The sequence below is a fragment of the Branchiostoma belcheri genome, unplaced genomic scaffold, assembly GCF_001625305.1.
Source record: "Branchiostoma belcheri isolate BF01 breed outbred unplaced genomic scaffold, Haploidv18h27 scaffold66, whole genome shotgun sequence".
In the NCBI taxonomy this organism is placed as follows: domain Eukaryota; kingdom Metazoa; phylum Chordata; class Leptocardii; order Amphioxiformes; family Branchiostomatidae; genus Branchiostoma; species Branchiostoma belcheri.
Window position 1 is genome coordinate 1,377,577 of NW_017804309.1, and position 25,068 is coordinate 1,402,644.

The window sequence follows — 25,068 nt, forward strand, 5'->3', positions numbered from 1 at the left end:
CTGCCACCGTTCGAAAGGTTGTAGTGAGAGGATTTCGATCGATTTTATCTGGACAAAACTCCGAAGTCAGTTGGTCCCACGCGACGCGGTCACGGCAGTAACCCGATACCGGGGAAGTCTTGGTCGCTTCCTGGCCTTTCTTGTTTTCATTTGAACATTCGGACGCGCGTGCTCGATTCGTCCCGGAGATTCGCATCTACTTGACGTACAGGAAAGGCGGTCAGTGGAGAGAAACATGCGACCAGACCAGGTACTTAGTAATGAGGGTTAGAAGTTGTTTATTTCCCGGGACGGGCCGCCCAAGTTTGTCTTGTGTCAGCCAACCGGCCCGGAATTCAAGGTCACAAAAATCGAAGATCAGAAAAATCGAGCTGGACAGTTCACAGCGCAGGAAGCGCCGAGTTGTGTCTTCTGGACATGATAAGGACAGTGAACACTATCTGGCTTGGAACAGAACACAGATAGGGACACTACGACCGGACGGGAACTTCAAAGTACAGTCTGGGGCCCTGTCAGATAATTTTTTGTGCCATTCCTGTCTAAACTACAACAGTATAAATATTTATAGATTTTTCATGCGGATTTGTTCAAACTGAAGGATATTGACTCATTCATAGTACAACCTTTTCTGAGCACACTGTTGTAAAGTATAGAAAGTAGTTTATCATTGTGTTTTACTAGTCCTGTCCAGTCCTCCTGCTATTCACAGTAATCCCTGCTATTATATGGCTGATTGTGTGTAATGATGAGTGTCATATCCCCCTCCCTCCCTCAACTCAACTCATGTGAAAACACCTGTTTCTTCTCTGTCACTGGGCTGGGAAGATTCTTTTTTTCCTGACCCCAAACTTCACAAGACTTTAATCTGTTTGTCATGCTGATATGTATCCTGAGGGGCTGTTAGCTGTCATCATGAATATTCATAGCTGTTTGAATTGTTCCACTCAGTCTGGCTTCACAAAAGCAACAGTTAGGGTTAACAGAGCAGGGAGAAGGGCTTGTCGGTTGGGAGTTGGTGGCCTGAGAAGCTCAAAATGCCAGGAGAACAGGTAAATTACTAGCTTGAAAGTTGACCTGTGTTGATACTAATGATAGAAGGAATTGTGCTGACCCAAGTCATTTTCAAAGTTGTACATCATCAATCTTTGTCAGAAAGAGGTATCAAAATTTCTGGGTTTTGTTGAAAATAACAGTGAGAAGTCCTGATGCTTCAGAAAAGGTATCTTTGTTTATTTCTGTCCTGTGTGATCTCAGCAGTGTAGTTCCTTACATAACATAGTATTCCAGCTTCCTGGGTGAGTGTGAATGGAATGTTTAGGAGTGGCCCAGCTTCAACAAGTGGTGGGTCCAGGCTTTCAAAATATACCCTGAACAGGAAAGAATGTGTAGGGTCACAAGTGTGAGCTGGGGTTTCTATAACTCAGCCCCCCTCTGAATCACAGCAGGGTTTTTGTTAGTTTTTCAGAATGGTTGACTCCAACTGACCTTTCTGTTGACCTATTTTGAACAATAACAGGAAAGCCTCAGCATGGAACAATTGTCCAGCATTACATGATCCAACCTGTTGAACAGAAAGGGGGAAAGTGTACAACTGAACACTAATTATGTCACCAGCAAACTTACTTATGTTTTGTTCTGTGTGCGTGTGATTTTTCGTTATAGGAAAATTGAAAGAATTCTGTTCTTTCTACATGTGCAAGTGTTGAGTATGGACAATGGAAAAGTCAACCCAGATGATCCTTATCTGATCTGTGTGACTGTGAACACTCACAGGTCTCCTGCCAGTTGATAAACTCAGTGTTCAGTTCCATTTTGAAGATAGCTAGTAGCCTTTACCAGACTTATCAGGTTGCCAGAAATGTAAGTACCATTAAAATTGTCCAAATAGGTTGAATGATTTGAGAAGTTGGACAGCCAAAAAGTTGTTGGCAACCGTAGGTGGTAATTTTTTCAATAACTGAAGGAGTCTGGTAGTCTCCTACTTGAGTGGTGCACAGTTTTTATCTGTACCGCCCAGTGCTATTTGGGTTGTTTCCAGTTGAGCTGTGTCCAAGACCATGTTTGTTGTGCAGTAGTGTGTCTGGTAGAAGGTCAGGTGGCCCTGTGCTGGAACTGTTGTCGGTTGTCTCAGCTGACTACACTTTGTCCAAACCCTTCACACATCTGGTCTGTGGGTAGCCCAGGTAGTCTCTTCCAGACTCCTTTGGTGGCTTCAAAAGAAATGGTTGAAAATTGGCCAAACAGGGCAAATAATTGTTGGCCAACTAGAGTTCTAGAGTTCTGGTCATGTTGGCTGGCACGATAAGATGCTAAATTATTTGCTCTATTTTGTACTGCTTTTCAGTCCCCAACCCCTTAGAGAGTAGTGAAGCCCTGTAGGCAGGCCTGGTGGAGGCTAGTGAAGCCCTGTAGACAGGCCTGGTGGAGGCTAGTGAAGCCCCTGTAGGCAGGCCCCATCCCCAGTACAGGGAATCACAGCTGTGTTCTATCTGCTGTGGGCTGGGCTCAGCCACAGGTCAAGGTTAACTCAGAACCACCAGGTCTCCCCAGGGAGGAGCAAACTTGAATTGGTGAAGAAAAACAGCCTGTGCTCCTTCCTCTGCAAGCAGTAATTACTTTTTATTGAATCACTTATTTGTGCCATGATGAGTCATGTTTCTTGTTTCTGACATTTAGATAATACATTAGTTAAAGAATTCAATTATAACAGTTTTCTTTGTTTTACTTCTTCGAATAAAAAGCAGCATACTCAATGCAATGAATAGTAATACAGTATTCTGGTGATTTTGTTTGGAAAATATTTTTAAAGAGGCAATTGTCAAATCCATTGATGGATGTTTGAAATTTGTCCATATGGATAGTTTCAGCCTTCAGAGTGAGGTAGCTAGGCTTGGTCTCCTGTCATCCAAGGTAAATAACTTGGGGACAAGGTAAAACTCTCTCTTCTGTGAAGGATTTTCATGCGGCAACCATTTATGTGCTCTGAATTTCCCTGTCAAATTCTCTCTGCGTTTCTGAAGATTGGAATGAATAATTTTGCATGTTTACCAACAATTGATTTTGTAACCACTCCTCTGAGGTTGATTATACGTTTGTCGTCTTTGCAGCTAGCAGAAAGCCTTTCAGTCCAGACATTTCCAACCTAGTCTGTCACCCTTTAGGAATGTTTGCTTAGACTTGACATGGATGATATGTTAATTCTGAAGACTGAGGGAGTCCTAAGCCAAGCAGATCTCTCCTGTACACTGGTTAGACTTTAGGAAAGATTTGCCCTGGTTCTTATCATGTTGTGTGTTCATGTTTGACGTCACTGTTGGTGTGAGGTTGTTGACCATGACGTGTGTTTCTACATTTTACACCAAACTGTGAGAAGAGCACAGAAATGGGAGGTAAATATTAGATGTAGCAGGTTGTTGTGTCTGTAGTTTTGTTAGACTTCCCCTGCGTTTCTGTTGCAAGTTGCCATCTGTTTCTGATGCGGTCATACACAGGTCACAGAATTTTTTTTCCTACTGACTCGTCAAGAATTTGCAACACTTGGTCACATGTCATCATGAAATTCTCCTTAAAAATCGTTACTCTTCTGAGAGAACAGCTACGTAGCCGTAGCAATATTTCATAATCTGGTCATTTTATACCAGCAGATGTGGTACAGATTGTAATTCTTTATGACTGGAGCCTGAAAATGAAAAGCTGGGTGTTTGTCACATTTGACTGATGTGTGTGGTTGCAGGTCTCCCAGACAGTAGAAGGATATGTTCCCTTATCTATAATTTATAAATCTGTCTGGTGGTACCCATGCGTGTGGTGGTTGTTGTTCATCCTTCCGCTCATGCACATTGACAATTGGGCTAAATAAATAACCAAGGAAAAGCCCCCAGGATATTCACTTCATATGGAGGAAACACTAATGTTTCACAAAGAACTATTCCCCACTTACTCTGCATCGTTTAGGAAAGTTAACTTCATTAGGCATTCAGATGTAAATTAAATTGTCTAGTGTTTGTAGCACCTGGATGTTAATTTTTCTAAATGGTGTCCTGAGTATATTGTTTCTTGTTTAGAGAAGAATAGATTTTATCATCCCTGTCAACAGTACTGTATGGTACGGTTTCTCCAGTTGTTAAAGTTATTTTTTAAACAAATACTGCTTACATGTTGGTGCACGTATTGTACAGCACTTGTGGGTAATGACTAATGTCAGTTAAATTAGAAGTCACATATTCCTTCCACTCAGAAACACCTGCTTGTAAAGTGATCAAATCAACACTTTTATTGCAAAGTGGCACCTAATTGTATATTTTATGTTTTCATGTGGTAAATAGTAGTTTGGCAACAGGTTGTAAACATAGAATAATTCATTGGCTGACATTTGATTTTTAATAGAATGTTCTCCCAAGATATGTGATTAGACCAGACCAAATTTCACCTGAACTGTTAAAACTGAAGTGACTGAGAAAACAACATCTGAAACATATGCCTAAATTTGTCTACATACCTTCTTGCTTCTGTCAATAATCAAACCTGAAAATTTAGCATGCAGCTGGTGCTGAAAGAGAAACACACATGCATGGCATAGTTTACAAACAAAATATCTTTGAAGTAGAGGTTATGTATACTTAAGCCTGCAAACTGGTATGAGCTGTTTTATTGCGCATACCTGAATGCCAATGGTGCTAAATGATTATTCATACATGCAGATATGTTGATTAGATTGTCATCAATCATAAGGCTTGTATAATGTATACATGAATTAACAAAATTTCTGACCTTGTTAAACTCTTCAGCTACAAAAATACAAGGTCTCTGCTGCAAACTGTCAGCTGCATAAACACAAAATACACAGAAAAACCTAAAACCATACCTCCATTTTTCATGGAGGTAACAACACCCTCCACCACACAGCAGTTGTCTGTCACCCCCCTGCTCTCCTCTGAGGCTTCACCTACAGCCTGCCCGGCCCAGTACATGTATGTGGTCAATCTAGCCATTGTCCAGTCTGGTAACACGTAAACAGTGCCATACAAGTGAGCAGGGTCCTGTAAACAACCTACATGGAGGTGGCGGGACATGGGGAAAGTGGGAAGGGGAGGAAAGATGTAAGGTTCCTGTCCTCAGTGTTGAATGCCTGATTTGCAATATGTAGCACTCGTCTATGTGTGTAACCCTAGACAAGTACCTTGTTGCACAAACGTACATTTGCACCTGTATTTCAAACCCTGGGGTAACAGCCTTTGTGTGACATCATTGCTGAAGCATCAGGTTAAAACCAACTTGGCAGATTTGTACTTGGCAGATTACAACCGTAGAAATACCAGAGTAGACATGGGTATGGAGCCCTGCCTAGAAATCTAGTATCAAACCACGTAACTTTGTGGGGTGCAGACCTATAGTATGTGAGAATGGATCTTGAAACCATGTCCTCCATCCTCAAGCCAAGGATCTGCCATTGTTCAAGGTTTACCAGGATCTTGAGCTATTTGATTTCGTGATGCATTCTTGATACTTTGTACTTTTTATTTATTTTTTTTTTAGTCTGTGACTCTGATATTCAATGCTGACAGTTCAATTTCTCGTTAGCAAACACTCTGTAACTGCAAATATTTTATATCGCTAGCAGTCTCCACTATCGCCAAAGTCAGAGTGATGTAAGAGAACAACTGAAACCTCTTGACTGTTGGGCCTTTGTGATTCTTTATTTGTTCAGGGTACAGAGGTTATCTGGAAGATATGTGACTGAACTGAACACCCTCATTATGGTGATTATAGTGATATGGAGATAGGAGATGTTTTTGACATAGAAGCTTCCACAAATACTGCAAGCCTGGGTCATCAACGGTCATGCACATGAACTGATAACTATAAGCCAATGACTGAGAGATATGAATGTCATAGACAGCTAAAGACAGGCTGGCATATGTTACATTTGTGGTAAATTGTACCATATAGACTTCTCCAAAGTGTCCTCTCTGTTGACATGTGTGCACTCAGTGATTGTTGTAGACAGGGGTCTGGAGGAAAGGTAAGAAAAGAAATCTGACTATTTTAAGAGGATTATTTCATGGCACATCTTTCTTTGGAAGTAACCGCCATGGCTCTCACTTGGGGCTACTTTTCCTTTTGCCTTTGTGCTATAGCCAGGCCATTTTGCATTGATTGTAAATGTCTTACAGGTAGAATAACCAATATCATCTAATTGTTTTGCTCGGTTAATGTTCCAGACTTGGATGAAACTGAAAGTGCCATTTAATCAGTGATCAATCAGTTATGTTTTAACCTTCAAAATGCTGAATCATTGGATGATTGCTGGTTCAGTCAGTAATTAATGGATGCAGAGTTGCCGGTAGCATAGATTGCATTTCCCATATACGAAAATGAGTGGAATATGACCAATTTCTGTTTCATATGAAGCAGGCCCTTGTAGCACCATTAGCCATTAGATCCCACCCTATGTTTTGACATGCCAGCTTCAAATTTTCAAAATGATGAAAAAGCACAATCAGCCTCTACAGATGGGTTCCACCCATGCTGTAATCTATCCTGTTATTACATCAATCAAAGTGGTCTCTCCAGATCCATTTGTACCCACTATTTTTGCTTGTTGTTATCGCTCAGACTGTACCAAAAACACTCTGGTGGTGTCACCAGGGAAAGTTGCGCAAACTGCACACATATCTCTGTGTGCCCGTCATCTGTAGAAAGCATTACGGAGTAACTGCTGACTTTACAGACACTACAGCCAGGAAATGCACATTTTTGTGTGCTGAAGTGTGCTGAAGTCTGGTAGCAGCCCTCTGTGCGTCCCCAGTGGAGTTTGGCAGACCCTGCTGTAACTGTATCTTGTTTGGGTTTGCCCAGAGGAGGGAGAGTCATGACTCCCATGTCCTTGCTGGTGTTACTGATCCTGAGATGACAGGGGAACAACAGGGCCTGTCTGCTACCATCACTCCACATCTCAGGCTGTTATCCCATTCACCATTAGAATAGCCCTTGGACAAGGCTGTACGATACAGGGAGGTGGAGAAAAGATTCAGCTAATGGATAAGTGATGATCCTTTATAGAAACGGCTCGGAGGCAAAGGGAGAAGAAGAAGAGGACCCTGCAGAGTCCCAAACATGACTGCATGCTGTGCCATGGTAGGGTTCCTGCTGCCATCCTGCCTTCCATTGCTGCTACACAATGTCTACTCCTGGCATAACCAGCTGGACTTGGCCTTGGAGTTGCCCTTGCACCATCCCATACCAATCAGCCCTTGTGTAGAAGTCATTAGTGAGACTTGTTCCCCCCTGGCAAGAGTGGCTACAGAGCTCTTTATTTAGAAAGATCACTGCTCAGCTCAGGAGAGATGAGACCAGGCCTAATGAATGGGGCTTTAGTTCTAATAGCCTGCCTGGACCCCCAGGGAGCAAACCAGCAAGGGATCTGACATGTGTAGCTTTGGGATGTTGAGAATTGTGGTCCAGGCACGTTTTGGAATGGTTGTCCACGTATTTGGGAATGCAGCACGTATTTGGGAATGCAATACAGTTCCATGGAAGCCATGTCTAATATAGGGCTTGAAATTCATTTTTGGGACAAACTAGAAAGTAGAATGTCAACAAAACCTTATTACAGTTAGGAATAAGAGCTTTGAAAAATTCTGATGAACACAAATGTTTGGGTGCACAAAAGTGCATATATGTATATTTATATATAATAATAATAATAATAATAATAAATGACTGTTCTCGGGTACCAATCTGCGGCTTATTGCCCAAAGGTAAAGCCGGATCGGCACAACAAATCAGTATGAGTCTTTAATGTTCTTGTACAGTCCGTTCCACTTTTCCTTCTGCCTTGCCTGGTCTCGTAGCCACTTAAGAACGTAGGCCTCGGCTTTAATGTTCTGCTGGAAGTACAACTTGACGTCGTCTAACAGACAGTCCAGAAGACCTCCGCGGGGTCTGCCTTTCCTTGGCGCGAGCTTTCTGCTAAAGGCGATGTTGAGGGCCTTTTGTGCAGGTGAGTCAGGTGACATGCGGAGAATGTGTCCGAAGAAAGTCCATCTGCGCCGGTGGACTTCATTTTTCATTTATATATACCCAGTTACATATATTGCGGGTAATGTGCATTGCAGCTTTCATGCTCTTGCCTGTTTAATTCTTGAGTGAAGGTGGAGAGTTTTGTCACCGATGCATGCAGTGGGAACTTGTTCGTGTGACTTGATTGCAAGGCTTCAGTTGTTTTGAATAACTCTCCAGATGGATATTAGTGGTTCAATTTCAATGGAAAGTTTGCCAATCCACTTGAATTTCAATTAGTTTCAATTCAAATGGAAAATCATGTTGGATATCCTCTAAATTGACATCTCGTTTTGTACATCTGTTGATGCATTTTATAACACGTAGAGCCTGTGTTCCAGACTTTCATAGTGTTGTCACAAAACAACACATTCCAAAACAGTGACGCTTTTAATCGTGTAGTCACAACACTGGAGCTGATATTTGTGTTTATTTGTATGGGGAAAGGATACAACTACTTTTGAAGCAAATCTCAAATCCTATATCCTTTAGTGACCTTTACCCTACCTAACCGTGTAACTTATGCAGACTTGATGCCCTAAAGCTACTCCAGGGAGAAGACTATATTGTCTGTAGACTATTGTATATATTATAAATCACATACAAAGTGATGTTTGGCTGTGGGAGACATCTCCTGCACCAGAAGCTGTGAACTTGGCACTGACCTTGGGCCTCTCAGGTTTGTTCCCAGATTCCTGGCAGGTTTTGCTGTGGGGATGCACTAATCAAAATACCCACCTGGGATTTACTGGCATATTTTTGAGTTAGCAGAAAAAACATGAACAACTTGCAATTTGTCAAGATGAAAGGATTCAATCAGTACAGTGAAGTACATGTTTCAGAAAACAGAAATATTTTGAAACCTGGATATTACGTCTGCCAGTTGGAGGTCAGGGTTAGGAGGAGGGAGGGTATGTTTGGATTCCTGCCATTGCCAGACCTCTGGTACTACTGTAACATCTAGTAGCAGGCATTTGTAGACTTGCTGACAACTTCCTTTGGTGAGGGAATACAAAATTGAGAAGGGTTTGTCACATCTTTTTTTTGTAGAGGTTCAGGGTTGCCCCACAATCTTGGTGTAGTGGAAATGGGGCCTGAGTGCACCCAGTATTGCTTAGCAGCTGTGACATCTGGCTGTTTACCTTATATTAGCTGTACATGTTATAGAAACTTACACATGATACATCTCCACCTCCCCAAGGCCCCAGTATACAGCCTGCTGACTTACCCTGTATCCTGGGGGTATTTAGCAGTTAACTCTACAGCTGTGAAGGTCTACTACTACTAGTATGTATCAGAATTCAGAATTAGGAAACAGTCATGGTTTGGTACTGACACAGTGACAGGTCCTTTCTACCAGTTATTGCTGATTTATGTTTCATTATTCTATTATTTTTGTGCTGAGTTTCCATATTTCTCAAATTTTGATAAAATAGGAAGATAAACAAGAAAACAAAGTCTGACTCTGAGGAAAAGTCTGCACCTTACTACACTTAGTTTAAGGAATAAATTAAGATTGATTCAAGGTTTTTTCCCAGCCCCTTCTTCCAGGCTTTAATTTCCCATTTCCCATTAGAAAATGTCAGAAAAACTAACAAATGAATTGCTATGGCCTAATGATGTGCTGAACTGGTGCCATGTTCATAAGTCAGTTGTAATGCTACCAATTATAGCCCAGTTCCATGTACAGGGCAGGTGTGAGATTACCAGTAATTCTTTGGTTCCTTTCTCAACATATGGCTCTTTATAGATTTTGCAATATACGTGCAATAAAAGTCAGATTGACGACAAGAAGTAAAAGAAAACGAGCAACCAGACACCATAGCCTGGGGATGGTGAAGTCTAATGGAAGTGCTTATTTGCTGCAAGGTTATCTTTTAGATGTGACTTAGCAAATGAACTGAAAATTCATTTCATTCAAAGAAAGTTATTTCTGGTTTATAAACAGCCCAGGGACATGGGTCTGTATTGGGGGCATTACTAAGGTGAGCTTGACTGGGGTGTGTTTGGTGTATTATTTTCTATAGTATAGAAATCCATCAATAACCAAAGCCTAATAGTCAAAAGCCAGGGTGTCTGTCAGAGACGAAGTCATGGTGTCATGTTCTCAGCATGAAAAGGATTTTGTTTTCAGTGAAGAATGTTGTTTTGTAAGGCCTTGTGAGTTGTCCTTGGTCTGAAAGGTTAGAAGGTTAGCTTACTGTAATTTAGTGTGAAGAGGGACTATGAAGGCAGTGGTGGAAATTCTCAAGTGCAGGTAATTACCTTCGCCAAGAAGGTTATGTTTTCGTTGGCGTTCGTGTGTCTGTGTGTGTGTGTGTGTGAGCACGGTAACTCAAGAAGGCTAAGATGGATTGTCTTGATACTTGGTAGGTGGGTAGGTCTTCATGAGACGTGGAACTGATTAGATTTTGGGCCCCCTAACGGCTTGTTATGGTACTGCAGCTGAACTTCCGGTTTTGATATCTTGTGATCTAGACATGCTAGGGTGACGAAATTTGGATGGTAGGTAGCTCTTGTGCTGGGGAACAAGTGACGTGAGTTTGGACCCCCTAGCGGCTTGCTCTGGAATTGCAGGGGCATTAGTTGAAAAATGTTTAAAGGCGGATAACTCAAGAACCGATTGATGGATCGTCGTGATTTTTGGCATGTAGGTAGCTGAAGTGATGCTTGACATAATGTTATTACAATTATGCAAATATTAATGTAATTTGCATAATTAATGAGGAAAGTGTATATATCAGCTGCATTCCATGATAGGACTATTCAAGCTTGTGATATATGTAATGCAGAACGGCAGAAATACAGGCAGATATCGATTATGCAAATGAAGACTTAATTTGCATAATTAACGAGAAAATGTTATAATTACATAGTGGTAATGTCTGGAATTTCATACTTGGGATATTTGAAAGTTATGTTAGGGTGAACATTATCAAACATAATTTATTCAAATAAGGACCTCATTTGCATAATTTATGAGGACATGCTATAATGGCATGCATTGATAAGATAAGACTGTCTTCTGGTGTAGAATATGATCAACAGATATAATTGATGCAATATAGGATCCTATTCGCACAATCAGGGGGATTCATCTATAATTTCTTAGTCATAAAGGCTAACATCATTTGGCGAAGGTATGAGATCGTGGAACTCTAGTATTTAAACTGTGCCAGTATTTCTGGTGTTGATATATATACCTAACCTCCACAGGGCCATGTACTGGGTATACATGGATTTTTGTTTACAGCACTGATTGTTACCACCTGTGAAATGCTAAATAAAGAATTGAAATGATGCCCTTACAAATTACAGTACAGGGCTACTGTGGTCAGGAGAAGGGAGTTCATTCATGAAAAATGCCACAATACCCATGAATTCTGAGTAGAACATGATTAAGGAAATCTTCTGTCTTTATCTGTTTTTTACAGGAGAAGTTTGGTTAGAGAGAAGAAATGGCCCAAGACAAATGTTATAATGATGATAGTAACACCTCATTGTTCACTGAAGAAGATAATCCCCTTGTCTGTTTTTCAACAGAAGATGTTTGGTAAGAAGAAGAAGCGGCCAGAGATCTCGGCCCCCTCAAACTTCGAGCACCGCGTGCACACCGGGTTTGACCGCGACCACGGGGAGTATGTCGGACTGCCGGCCCAGTGGGCCAGCGTGATTGGCTCCCCGAAGGAGACGGCACAGCCGAGCGCCATCAGGCCGCGGCCGCTCATCGACCCATCATGCATCACTCCGGTAGACCTCAGTACGCTGAAGGTAGGTTGTGGTTTGTATTTTTACTCTTTTTGTATATATACATTCCAATAAAATACATTAAAAAATTTGTCACACAATACAATAAGGAGAATTTACGGAAAATGGGTGATGCAAAAAGTAGAAGAACCCTAATATACTAACTATAATGCACTGAAAAAGGGTAATTTATTAGGAGACAATCATCACTAACAGTATCAGTAATTTTTGCTTCTAGCTTATCAATATCATAAGGGTGTTTTTCTATTAAGGTTCTGCCAACTCAGAGATGCATAGAGGGGAAACAACCCTTCCTTTCCTTACAAACAAAGTGAGATGGATTCAGCCTCGCTGCAAACCTTTCATTATGTTGAAAGACATGACACAAACCATGAACAATTCCTTACCGTATACTCCAGATAAATCAGTTTATAAGGTTCTTAAAGAAAATCCTAGCGGGGGAGTTTATAGTCTTTAGTTGATCCTTCCTTCCCCAGCCAAAACTGATAGTTTATTTTTACTGCTGCCTTATTCAGTGTTCAGAATTCCCCCAGGCACACATTAGGTCTCTGTGGAAGAAGCCAGTACCACTATCAGTGCTCATGGCGGTAATGTACAGAAGTGTGGGTCTGTTTGGTACAGATAAGGGGATCAAAAAGACTCTGGAGATGATAGCTTCATGACAGACTGGTGGGAACAAGATGGGGGCAGCCAGGAAGAAGACCTTATACAACACTAATGTAACTTCATGGTTGTAGGATTTAACATGATTGCTACACTAGAGTATCAACATGAAAACAGACTCTGAGGAGAAAATCTGTATCATGGTACATACTGTTTAAGGAGTAAACAGAGTCATATATTTGCAAAATTTCCTTGAGGGCATGTTGGTCCTAGAACTGAGAAGCTGAGCCGTATAGGCCCTGGGAACAGTCTGGCAACCAGGCTAGGAGAGTCCTGCTGCTCTTTGGTTTGATAGCTGTTTTTGTCGTTGAAGAAAATGCATGTGGACAGAGCAGATATTCCTAGCAGATGAGGTGCATGCCCAGGATACTTACTGTCCGATGGGACGTGGGAAATGTCCTAACCAGAGACAGGCCACATACAGGACTATCCAGCCTTCTTAGGCTGCCAGGTTGTCTTGTAGAAAGCCAGTTTATTAGCCTGGAATCCAGACAGTTTGAAGTGCGTACACAGGCAGCTCTAGGCACCAGTGCCAACATGACCCTGAGGAAATTTTATCACAGCCGCCTCACTAACAGCTTTCCTATTACAAATTGACAAAGTCTGCAACCCAATTAGGCTATCCAATTTGCAACTAGGAAGTGAAAAATAAACAACTATACATCATTTCAAACCCTACTTTGATTCATAACCTTGACCCTTTACTCAGACAAATCCCTAAGTTGTCACATACATATTCTTGCACAGTAAATTTTGCAGTGAAAAACTGAACCAGTCCAGCTGAGAAAGTGACTAACCAGTGACAAGATAGTTGTGATGCTTTTAAACTTTTGTTTGCTCAATCTGACTTTGCATGTTATATTATTTTATGACTGCTTGGCTATATTTACCTCTGATGTTTGTATTGTTTGATACTTGAAAAGCTGCTAATAATAAAGCAAAGTAGAGCAGCCTTTACATGATCGAAGTAGTCTAACTCTAATGTATTTTTTTGGCTTTTGTTTATTGAACTATCTTTAAGTTTGTTCTTTTTTTATGACTGCTTGCTGCATATCCTTATTGTATGCCCTGCTACAGACAGTAATGTGCAAACCTAGCCAGGCTACTGAAGAAAAATGAAATAAACCATCCCCCCGAGATGAAAGCTTTTTTAAAGTTGATTTCCGTGCCCTTTGTTTGCCTAGCAGTCCTTTTGTTGTTATGCTACATGCTCCCTTATTCTGCACCCTGCCACAGACAGTTGTACGTGGGAGCAAAGCTGACTTATTGCCGGCGGAACCAGACAGTGGGCAGGCTTGGAAGGTTGGTTGGCAAACAGAAGACGCTGTATCTGTCTTGCTACTTCTCCAGTCATCAAGGTGTCTTGACCTCTGATACAGCTATATGGCTGAAGGACTCAAACTTTTCTACAATTCACTGGTTAAGCCATACATTTTGGCAATAGGTTTTTGGAAAAATACTCAACTTTTGTTTCCTTAACTTCACTGACATTTTGTTTTAGCTGCAAATTACTGGGTACAAACACAGAAATTCTCAGACTATAAATTGCAGGATGTTGAATTTGAAATGATAATCAAAAATTACCCCATTCATTGCCAAAAAGAAGAGCTGAAACAAGTGAGAATAAAAGTTTAGCATAAGTCACTTTTGAGTTTGAGCAATGTGAGTCCTGACGTTGTTGACTGTACCAGAAGCCAGCCACCCTGGAAACTGAGAAGTAACGGGACAGTTGACAGGTGTATCCGCCAGTGGACTCTTCCAAAGGTATACCATTCTCACCCACACTAACACACCTCCCCACTGTACCATAGACATAAACTCAACTGCAATGCTCTGTACAATCCTGAGGTCCCTCTTTTCAAGTTCATGCAGGGGTGCATGGCTATTGTTTGATTCCTAAATCTGTGGTAAGTTTTCCTTCTCGTTGTGGTGATAGCAAGAGAGAGAGAGAGGACAAGGCTTGTGCAGAGCATTGCTATGATAACCACATTGCCATGGTAATGCCATGGTGACCACATTACCATGGTAACCAAATGGCCATGATAACGACAAGTCTTGTCAGCCCCCAGTGTTCACGCAGTGGTGTGTTTTTGTGTGTGTTTCTATCACAGATGATAGTCCGGGGGAACAGTAAGCTGGACACGACCGACCTGGCGCACACCAGCCCGAACGGTTACGACTACCAGCAGCACCCCAACATCCGGAACCTGCAGGGTGGCGGCATCAGCGTGGCACGGTCTAACTCGCTGCGAAAGGACAGCCCGCCACCGCGCCGCGTGCCCAGGGACCGGGACATGCTGCACGACGGGCTCCCGCCTGGCCTGCAGGACCCCCAGCAGCCCCGCGGGTACGGCGGGCCGACTACATGAACGGCCGGTCTCAGCAGGACGGGAGGGGGGCGCCGCCACAGAACGGGCGCAGCCTGCAGGACGTGCGCGGGCAGCAGCCCTACACACGGGACGGGCGCGGGGACTATGCTTACAGCAACAGAGACACTTACCACGGGGACCTAGGGGGGAGGGAGAACTACAGTAGGGACTATCACACGTACAGCGCCGGGAGGGAGTGGGACAAACCTGACGGCAGGACGGCCTCCAGGCAGCAGCAGCAACCACAGGAGCCACGCACACCTACCAAGGTCCCACCTCCGGTCGCTCCCAAACCAAGGTCAGGATCAACTTTGGTCTCAATAGAAGATATACTAGTATACAGAAATGAACACAAATGTTGCCTGTCTATTTATCTGCTAGTGTTTTAGCAGTTTACTTTGGTTAGATAGTATTTTACCACCTTATCACACTCGGGTCTGTGACCTGTTTTTCATGTGTCCCTAGTCTATTCCATACCAAGACACTGCAATCCTAAAACAGACATGAGAAATTGGACAAATTGCACCGAATCTAATTTCTGTTTTCCACCCCACAGTTTACGATCGTCGACCCTCCCGCGGGACCCAGGGCCGGTCGTGCCCCCCTCTACAGGTGCCAAGCCTAGTCCCACCCACGTGCAGAAGATCACACTGTCACTACCGGGACACAAACAAGCAAACAGACCACAGCAGCCTCACAACCAAAACTACAGGGTAAGGCTCCTGTTTTCTGGATGGTTAATTTTAGAACGCTGTTGTAGGTTTTTCATACTGGAAAGTTTTAGGGTCTAAAATACATTTTTGTCTTAACTTTTTGCCTTGACTGCCTCCTCCTTCCAGGACTACCAGAACAGTCCCAGTGTGCCCCCACCTTCTGTACCCAATGCCAACCCTCCTGCCGCCACACAAAGTGCCACCACCCCCACCCAGCCCAAACCCCCGCAGGGCCCCACCCACGACCAGCGCGAGTCGCACGAGAAGTTCCGGGCGGCGCTCCAGACCGTGGTCAGCCCGGGAGACCCGCGCAACAACCTGGAGAACTTTGTGAAGATCGGGGAGGGGTCAACGGGAATCGTCTGCATCGCCACTGAGAGGGGCACGGGCAGGCAGGTGGCGGTGAAGAAAATGGACCTGAGAAAACAGCAGAGGAGAGAACTGCTGTATAACGAGGTGAGTGCTATCTACAGTCTTCCTTAATTAGAAATAGACTGAGCTGTGTAGAGGAGAAACATGCTCTTTTGTGACTGAGCTGTGTAGAGGAGATACATGCTCTTTTGTGAAGTACATCATTCAGATTCTTCCTCAAGTGGAAATTAATTTAGTTGTGTAGTTTTTGTAGTTTGTCATCGACAGCTAGCTCATGTTTCATATTCTTGCATTGCTGCTTATTATAAAAGATACAGCAGTTTGTATTAGCTTCCTACTAAAAGTGCCCTTGCTGTTCCAGGTGTCGATCATGCGAGACTATCACCATAACAACATTGTGGAGATGTACGACAGTTTCCTGGTGGAGGATGAGCTCTGGGTCATCATGGAGTTCCTGGAGGGCGGATCTCTCACTGACATCGTCACACATACAAAGTAAGCCACAGCTTTATGGCAAGGTTTACTAGTTGCATTGTTAGTAGTGTTCGTCTTGCATTCAGGAGGTTACGAGTTCAATCCCCATTCAATGAATACCAAAAACTTAAAAAACTGGTACATACTGCATATGTACATACTTAGCACACAGCATTTGGGAAACAGTATGTAAGTTGAACATACACACGACTACCAGAAGGCCATCTCTAACCACCTTGTTTCCCTTTGTTGATACAGGATGAATGAAGAGCAGATAGCCACGGTGTGTAAGGCAGTCCTGGAGGCGCTGGTGTTCCTCCACTCCTGGGGTATCATCCACAGGGACATCAAGTCAGACTCCATCCTGCTGGCACACGACGGCAAGGTGCATGGGTTTGCTATGGACAGTTGGTAGAACCATTGGTACAAATGCTTAGGACCTCTGTTGGAGACATTTTGTCTAAAACACAGTAACAGATTTGCCAAGGTTCTTGTGAAGTGAATTTTCTGTAATGCAGCACTGTTGTTGTGTCTAACATCATTCTCCTCCTTCTGAACAGGTGAAGTTGTCGGACTTCGGGTTCTGTGCGCAGGTGACCCCTGACCTGCCCAAGAGGAAGTCGCTGGTAGGCACGCCCTACTGGATGGCACCTGAGGTCATCTCCAGACTGCCCTATGGGCCAGAGGTCAGGATCACTAACTGTGTCTTAAAACCTGTAACCAAGACGGTTATGTTTAACCAGTGTCTGTTGGTTTATAAAGAGGATAATTATAAATTTTCTGTTTTTAGGCCACAGTATAAAGCATTTTTCGAAAGACTTGGACACATAGTTCATGAATTATAATTGTGACCATAACAGGCCCATGTTGAACTTTGGTACTCAGATTGAGTTTTGGTACATTCCATTTTTATCTGTGCCCCAGATTGACCTGTTGTCTCTTCCATGTTGACCTTTGCCCCAGATTGACCTGTTGTCTCTTCCATGTTGACCTTTGCCCCAGGTTGACCTTTGGTCCCTTGCCATCATGGTGATGGAGATGGTTGACGGAGAGCCGCCGTTCTTCAACGAGCCTCCCCTGCAGGCCATGCGCCGCATCAGAGACATGCCTCCTCCCAAACTCAAGAACACACACAAGGTGGGTACAGCAGGTCACGGGTTCAAATCCCAGCTGCCAAAGACTTGCATATGATACATACTGCTTTAATTCATTAGGTCATTGTAGTATTCAGTATTCAATTATGCAACTACTGGGGTGCATCTGTCTGAGGTGCATCTGTCTACTTCACCTGGTTGGACAATACAGAAGACTAAAAAATGACGCATGCTGCTTTCTCTTGTTTAGCATTCGGGAATTATGGGAAAGACCCTACTACATGTACTAGTTGACTAGCCCCCTATAGTGCTTGCACAATGTTGTGTTCTGGGGACTTTAGACGTGGAGATGGGCGCCGCCTTATATATGTACACTGAAAGGTGTTGGAAGGGTTTTCTGGCTTCTAGTGAGGACTTCAGGAAGCTTTTAAGGTCTGCTGTGTTTTGATCTGATTGCTGCCAACAAGACGCATCCTGCTTCTGGTCCTGAAATTCAGGAGCACAGGAAATGCCTTATTAGGCACAACCCTCCATGAAGTACACCAGGCTTCACAACAGCACAGCTCACCGATAAGTCAGTAGCAACAGGAAAGGGAAATAGTTATTTGAGAGTCCTTCCAACCAACAATTTGCAACTTGCATCCGTGTTGGTAGAAACCAAAGTTCAACTGTAATTTCTGACATAAAAATTAGACTTACCGAAATTTTCAACTGCCCAACTCTGGTCTTTGTCAAGGAATGAGCAACTCACCACTTCAGGTGTCTCGAAGAAGTCTTGATCTAATCTGGTTCTCCCTGCCCCCCTCCCGCAGGTGTCCCCGAGGTTGCAGGGTTTCCTGGAGAAGATGCTGATGCGGGACCCGTCGCAGCGAGCCAGCGCCATCGACCTGCTGGAGCACCCCTTCCTGCTCAACGCCTCCAACCCAGCCTGCATCGTGCCCCTCATGAGGAGTTTCCGGCACAGCCCCTGCTAGTCCCACACCACAAGCACAGACACAGGCACAGGCACGGGCAACACAACAAGCTCAAGATATGGTACCTCTGAGGAGAACAGCAGTCTCCAAGCAGACTCAAATGTGGCTCTAGCCTGTTCTGTATAATTTCTCTAGTCCTTTTAGTAGTGTATGTTTTCCTCTTCTTCCTAGGGTACATTACCCTAGGAAGAGAGAGAGAGAACAGAGGAAAGCACACACCATCACATCACTACAAAGGCAAGCAAAACACTGCGAAACAATCAAAGCCATACATCTCATTGGGTATATGGTTTCAGCTTGGTCTTTGTGGGGTTTGTTGTCCATGTTTTTCCTGTTTGCCATGCCCTACATCAGTTTTCTTAGCATGATTGCCATTAGATGTGGGGCAAAGTAAACAGAAAAATGTGCTTCACTGATAAGATGTACAGAGCACAACAGAAAATGTACAAAACAGGCAGAACCATGCATCTGCTTGGAGACTGCAACACACACAGCATTGCAGGGATCTTGCCATATTGCACCCTGTGCCACCTTCAGCTGGTGGCCTGTCTTTCCACAGCACAGCTCTGAATGTAACTTCTCTATCCATGACATTTGAGTGGAGTGAGCCGAGTTGTTCCGGGAAGAAAGCGCCACCCAGCTCACATACAGCAAACTGCATGGTCCTTACTAGACAGGGATTGCCTTTCGTACTGTTATATAAGCTGCATGTTGTAAGGCCCCGCTTAGATGATCTGTATACTTAAATGACAATGCTTTGACTTAATGAATTTGAAGAAGAGTTTTTAAGATATGGCAGATAGATTTCATAAAAGCATGTAAGAAGAAAACTTTTTCAGGTTTATTAGTAGTTTTTAACAACATCCCATGCCTGTCCCATGTCAGTGATTCCAAGCTCCTAACACGTCGTATAGCATACAGTCTGGACAGAATTTCCATGTTATGATCATGTACCAAACATGCAAAATCTGCTGCCCTGAAAGTGCTGATCCTTGCAGTTCTGCATCCTTCATTGTTTATGCATGTACAACTCAATACAAGTATTTTACTTCTAACCCCACTAAATCCTTTGTGGATTCAAGTATGAGTGATGATACAGTTACTTTTACAAATAGTCTAACCTAGAAACATTACTGAATTACGCTCCTATTGCCTTGCCCCATTTAAATTGTGATCTCTGTGATGCCCATATTCAAGTTGTTAGAAGACGAAATTTCTGTTCAGGTGATTCTGTACATGTAGTGACACTGCACCGCTGTCACAGCAGCTAGCAGGGGCGCGCTTTAATTTCCTGATGTCCTCAAGCTTTGTTAATAACCATTAGTTATATTACAGCATTGTATAATTACTAATAACTGCATACAATTGGTAGTAATTTTAACATTTTCTTAGATACATGAGATAATAGCATATGGTTCTTTATGAAATTGTGTCAAGATAAAAAGAGTACTAAAAGGGCAAGGAGAGAACCAATAATATGGTGGATCGGAAGGCCTTGTGGCCTGCCACATGTACATGTGAAAGAAAAGAGCGTCCTACAAACGTTGAGAACTTATATATGTATTATACCTTTTCTACAAGGATGTAAATCAGAACTAAGCCACCATTAATTGTGTGATAGGGGACTAGAAACTGACTGCTCTCCTCTTTTGGATGGCACAAATTTGGAGTACAACTTTTGAAAGGATGGAATTTTTGAGAAAAGGTTTTGAAGTACAATGTACTCTTCCCCCCTTAGCAATATATTTGTGTCCATCCCTTTTGGAGGCATGAATTCCCCAGACTTATTTTGTGATAGTAGAGTAGAATTTGTAAGATAAAAAATTGTTCTGGATTTCTGGTGCTTAGTGGGACTACAGTGTATAAGGAGATGGATGTTTGAATGAGTTTGAATGTGTACCATACTACTTTCCCTTGTCATATCATTTTGTACACTGTTTATCGGCCAGCTAAAGTTTTGACGTATTATGAGTAACCACAAGAATCTTACCTTTGCTAACCTGGATGTATATAACCAGAGGACTGAGATGAGTGATACTGTGGCATGTGATTGGCTACCGTTTTCTCCAATGAAACAGCATGATCGTGAAAATTGTGAAGGGCTGTTGTAGTTCTCATATCAATTGCCAGGTGGCATTGTTGCACACACTATTTCTCAACTGTTATTAAAAAGTTTCATCACAATCGATTTATTGATCCATTTATCAGAAGATGAAAATTAATCAGTTAACTGTTAAAAGATCTTTTCTGCTGAAGTAACCGGTGGGCATCAAGTTTGTATTGGTCACCAGGTTGTGCTGCAGGGAGAAGGTTTATCTGAAATCAGTGCAGTGTCTCAGCATTTTGGTGCTAGACACCCTCGGGCACTAAAGGTTAACTGTTAATCACTAAATGGACATTATGCAAAGCCATCTGTGCCAACACATTTCAAGTTTACATCCATTGTCTCCAGGGGTTTGTTAGCCTGGTATATGTCTTTCTGCAGCTTTGACATGCCCTTTTCTGTGGGGGTGTATATGGTAGCCAAAAGGGGAAGGATACCAGGCTAACATTTTGTGCCCCAATGGTTGTATCAGTTAAAGTTAAAGTTATACCACCCAAACAGATGTCAAATACCATGTTTGTGAGATATCCATAGACAGTCTGTGGAGTCTGTCTTTTTAGTCCTTGTTTAAATGTGATGTCATGATTTTAAGCCTTTCCTATTCACATTTTAGCACTACTCCATGTTCACTTAATGTACATATCTGTAGAAATGTTCCTTAGAAATACTTGGAACAAATGTCTTTTTCTGCCAGATACTGGAAACAAGATAATGCTTGTCAAACAGACTGCATAACGTCTAGTTGTATGTAGAATTCTAACTGTGATGGGAGGGTAGAGGTTTGATAGAGGCATCAAGTGTTATCAAGTGCACCAGCCGACGCAAATGTAGAGAAGGGATACCTGACAAACAGGGAAAATGGTAGTGTCTCTTTAGGACAAGGTGTACAGATGTATCGTAAACGTGTCACCTAAACTGCCGTGGCTTCCCTTTGTATAAACAAATAGACAATACTTTTACATAGCGACATTGTACACTACTACTACTACTACATGAACCTTGGGTAGCATTAGCCACTACTGGGGAAGGTTCTTCGTTTCAGAGATGGAGAAGATCCTATCAGTGCTTCTCATAAACAAGCGCACCTCTCCCCCTCCCAGTCTGACAGGTTTGTAGAGAATAAAGAAACACTCTTTTCACACCAAAGTTGTGTCATTTTTTTTCCTCTCATACAGACATAGTTCATACGCATCACAAGTATTTGCCAGGTGTAAATATGAGTACATTATCTCTTACAGGAGAGTCTGGGAGCCTTCATGGGTTGGGAAGGGAGTCTGGCCTTTGAAAATCTCTACGTTAAAAGGTGTTTCTGTTGACATTTTGGAGAAAAGTCATTTTGAAATGGAATTTTGCAAGCCATTGCCAGGACCATTTTAGTGTACTCTGCTCTGTATAGAGCAAGACAAATCTTGGTTTAATTTGCAACCAAATTCATGACCAAAATCTTGGGAATTTTTTTGCCTATTCTGAGTAGAATAGTTTCTAGTATGACTGGAACTTTGTTTCTGGCTCTGGCCAAGATGCCCAAAAATCTATTTTTCTTGTTAAATTGGCGTTGTTTCACCCATGAAGTTCCACAGATGTTGATATACACCATTATGTAGATATTGCACTTTTGCTTGTCCCATCCCTTGTGATAGTTTGTATAAAACAGTACAGAAGGTCATGCACGTCAAGTCCCTAACAGTGATCACGCTGGTCCCATGCCTTCTGGTAGTACACAAATCAATGACGGACTGATATACTTACTCTATACATGAAAGGTTCTTTGATTCATACAGCCTCACCAAATACACAGTAAAATACGCCGTCAATGCAACAGAACACTTACGTCCCCTGTCGGTCACTAACATGCACTGCAGCACTCGGCAACAATCACTATCATGGTTATATCAAAGGAATAGATACACTGTAGCTTAGATTCTTAGTTTGACATTTTTTCCTGCAAATGTTTCACTTTTTAGATGTCAAAATAAAGGATTTTTCTTCACACGTAATCTGCATCATACGGCTATCTCTTGGACATGCAGTTTTTCCCACAATGTTATATTACACTACAGTATTGCATCCTCCTACACGTGGTCCTACCATCTACGTAGTTAGGTAAGAACCCAGATTAGGTCAGGTAGCAGTTCGGTTAAAATCTACACATTTAATGTATCTAATATACAGAGAACTTGGCACCCTTTCGTCTAATTCAAGTAGCTTTTGTACAAGAAAGATTCCACAGCAAAGATTGTCATCAAGAAATATCTAAGAAGCTTTATCAATATTGTTTCTATTTTTTTCGTAATTGAACAGTTGACTTCACCAACAGTCAGGCTTCCTCCTGTTGAGGTATTATTGTATGAACAGCTCTGATCTTTTAAAATTTTCCCATGGAATCTTTAATGTGTGCAAGGTCTTCCAGCTTTTCAGGTCTTCAGCTATATGTGTGCTATACACAACCAAGCGGAGTCAAAACTGACGATATACAACGTATGCACGAACGATATCAAAGAGAACGGGACATAGAAACGTCATGCTTTCCTCATTGATACACGGGTCCCAATATTACATCACAAATAATATCTATTATAAGTTATTTTCCCTTTAATATCACACTATATTAATATATGTACACGGGCGATCCTCTATAACAGTGCTTGGCTCCAGCCATGTAATGATGCGTTGTCTTAGATATCTGTACCCAACTCGCCAGGCGGCGTAAGTCCTGCCTAGTGTTCACCAGACTTCTTTGGTTGCTCCAATAAAAGCCAAAGTTGGCTGAATGGGGTGAATAATTTTCCCTATTAAAGAGTTTGATCACAAACAAGTCACACATTTGCTTTGGCCCTGGTTCCAGGGATTTGCTTTCACATTTGCAATCAAAACCTCGTAACCTATGTTGGATTTTAGTAGACTAATTCCTCCGGAAAATTATTCAGCCCATATGGCCATTTTCTGCTATTTTTTTTCCTTCAACCCAAGGAGTCTGATAGAGACTAGGCCTTTCCTGAATAGTCTGTTACAACTGTCACCTTCTAAAATAGATCAAGTGGCCTGTTTCTGAGAGAACGATATTCGAGACTGCCATGATGACGTCACAACTTCCTACCTCTCATGTTCGTCGTGCATGCCCGTATTAGAGAAAACCCCTGTCCCTGGTGCTGAACTCCCACTTGCACTGGTCCGTAAACATTGATATTTGCAATTTCCGGTAACAGCTTATTAATCTTGCACATTTCCTCTGACCCTTTATGTCTCAGCTGTAGCCTGACCCAAGATACGTCATCAACTGAGGTGGATCTACATGTTATATTTTCACGGCATCTTGTACGGGAAGTTCCTAGCTCGCACCCGTAACCTATCTACCGTCTTTTCTGCGTATATCCTACAGAAATACGTCAGAAATGTCAACATCGTTCTTATACTAAAACTATTCAGTTCTTTTGCTCGTGTATATTAGATGAAAGAAATAAAAATTTTTGAGGACAGTTGGTAACTAAGTGTATCGATCATCGAATTCGCTATTGCAGAACAAACACTGCAAGATCATCAGTTAGTGTTCTGTAGTAATGCATGAGAAATGGCAACCGGTTTTCTCTCCTTGCCAAAGACACTATGAAATAAACTCTGTGTAAAGTACTGTCATTTTTAGGTAAGAATACAAAACCCATCCTCGCAATGACTGTGCCACATAAACCATAACTACACTTCCACGAGGAATCGCGGATTGACAACAGGAACATCTCCCTTTACGGGCTGGGATAAACACTGTGAAAAGCGAGTTGTGGCCATACCACCTCGTTACGGGGGGACATCTGTCTGCAATTCAAACCGCCTCGCAGAGACGAGCGTTATTCTTGGTTTTCTTCACATGTTCTCGTAGGGGGGTCCCTGGTAGCGTCTGTGGAAGTAGTAGGCCACAATCATAAGGAGGATGAGCGCGCCCAGCCCCAGCCCCACCGCCAGCGGGATGACGTCACCGTAGTGGTCAGCACCACACTCTCGTCCTGCAGGAGGAGAGAACCCGAACGATTGGTTGGCCGCGGTCACGTGTTTACGACGTTGTTAGCAACCGCCATGTTGGTTGGTTAAACACGTGAAAGTAATGTACTAGTGAGAAATGAGATGAATTTCCCTCTACCACATCATGCCTGTCATCCAACCAGCGGTCATGAGTGACCAGTCACCATATTGGATCTATCTACCCCACCAACATGGCGGCGACTGTATATATTTGTAAGTTTTCTTTTGGTCGCGTACCTGACGGCCAGGTGCATGAGAGAGGCCACGGCCAGGAACAAGCCCAAGGCCAGGGGCGCGAATAGTGGCAACCAAGGCTCGGGGCAGTTTAACTCTGGGGAGGACACATGGTGGAATGGTCCATGTACATGTAACGTTACGTGTGACTCATGAGGTGATGGTAGGGTAAAAAGTAGAAATTGTGGAAAATTATAAAATACATGTCACTTTAACATAAAAATGAAAGAA

The 25,068-nt window shown here is 42.7% G+C and overlaps 2 protein-coding genes across 2 annotated transcripts in view; one reads left to right on the forward strand and one right to left on the reverse strand.

Moving 5' to 3' along the window:
- Positions 1–21,726, forward strand: LOC109483763 (serine/threonine-protein kinase PAK 4-like). The gene is given in 12 exon segments (XM_019786848.1): positions 1–250; positions 11,605–11,832; positions 13,729–13,794; positions 14,604–14,850; positions 14,853–15,159; positions 15,418–15,574; positions 15,701–16,030; positions 16,308–16,441; positions 16,679–16,805; positions 16,981–17,106; positions 17,423–17,557; positions 18,327–21,726. Coding segments are annotated over 12 exon segments (2,034 nt in total). The 5' UTR covers positions 1–235; the 3' UTR covers positions 18,489–21,726.
- LOC109483765 overlaps positions 21,146–25,068 on the reverse strand; it is a 28,622-nt gene continuing 24,699 nt past the window's right edge. The window contains exon 7 of the mRNA XM_019786851.1: positions 21,146–24,587. Within this exon, the coding sequence (XP_019642410.1) occupies positions 24,448–24,587 (140 nt within the window). The 3' untranslated portion in view covers positions 21,146–24,447. The remainder of the gene's footprint in view (positions 24,588–25,068) is intronic.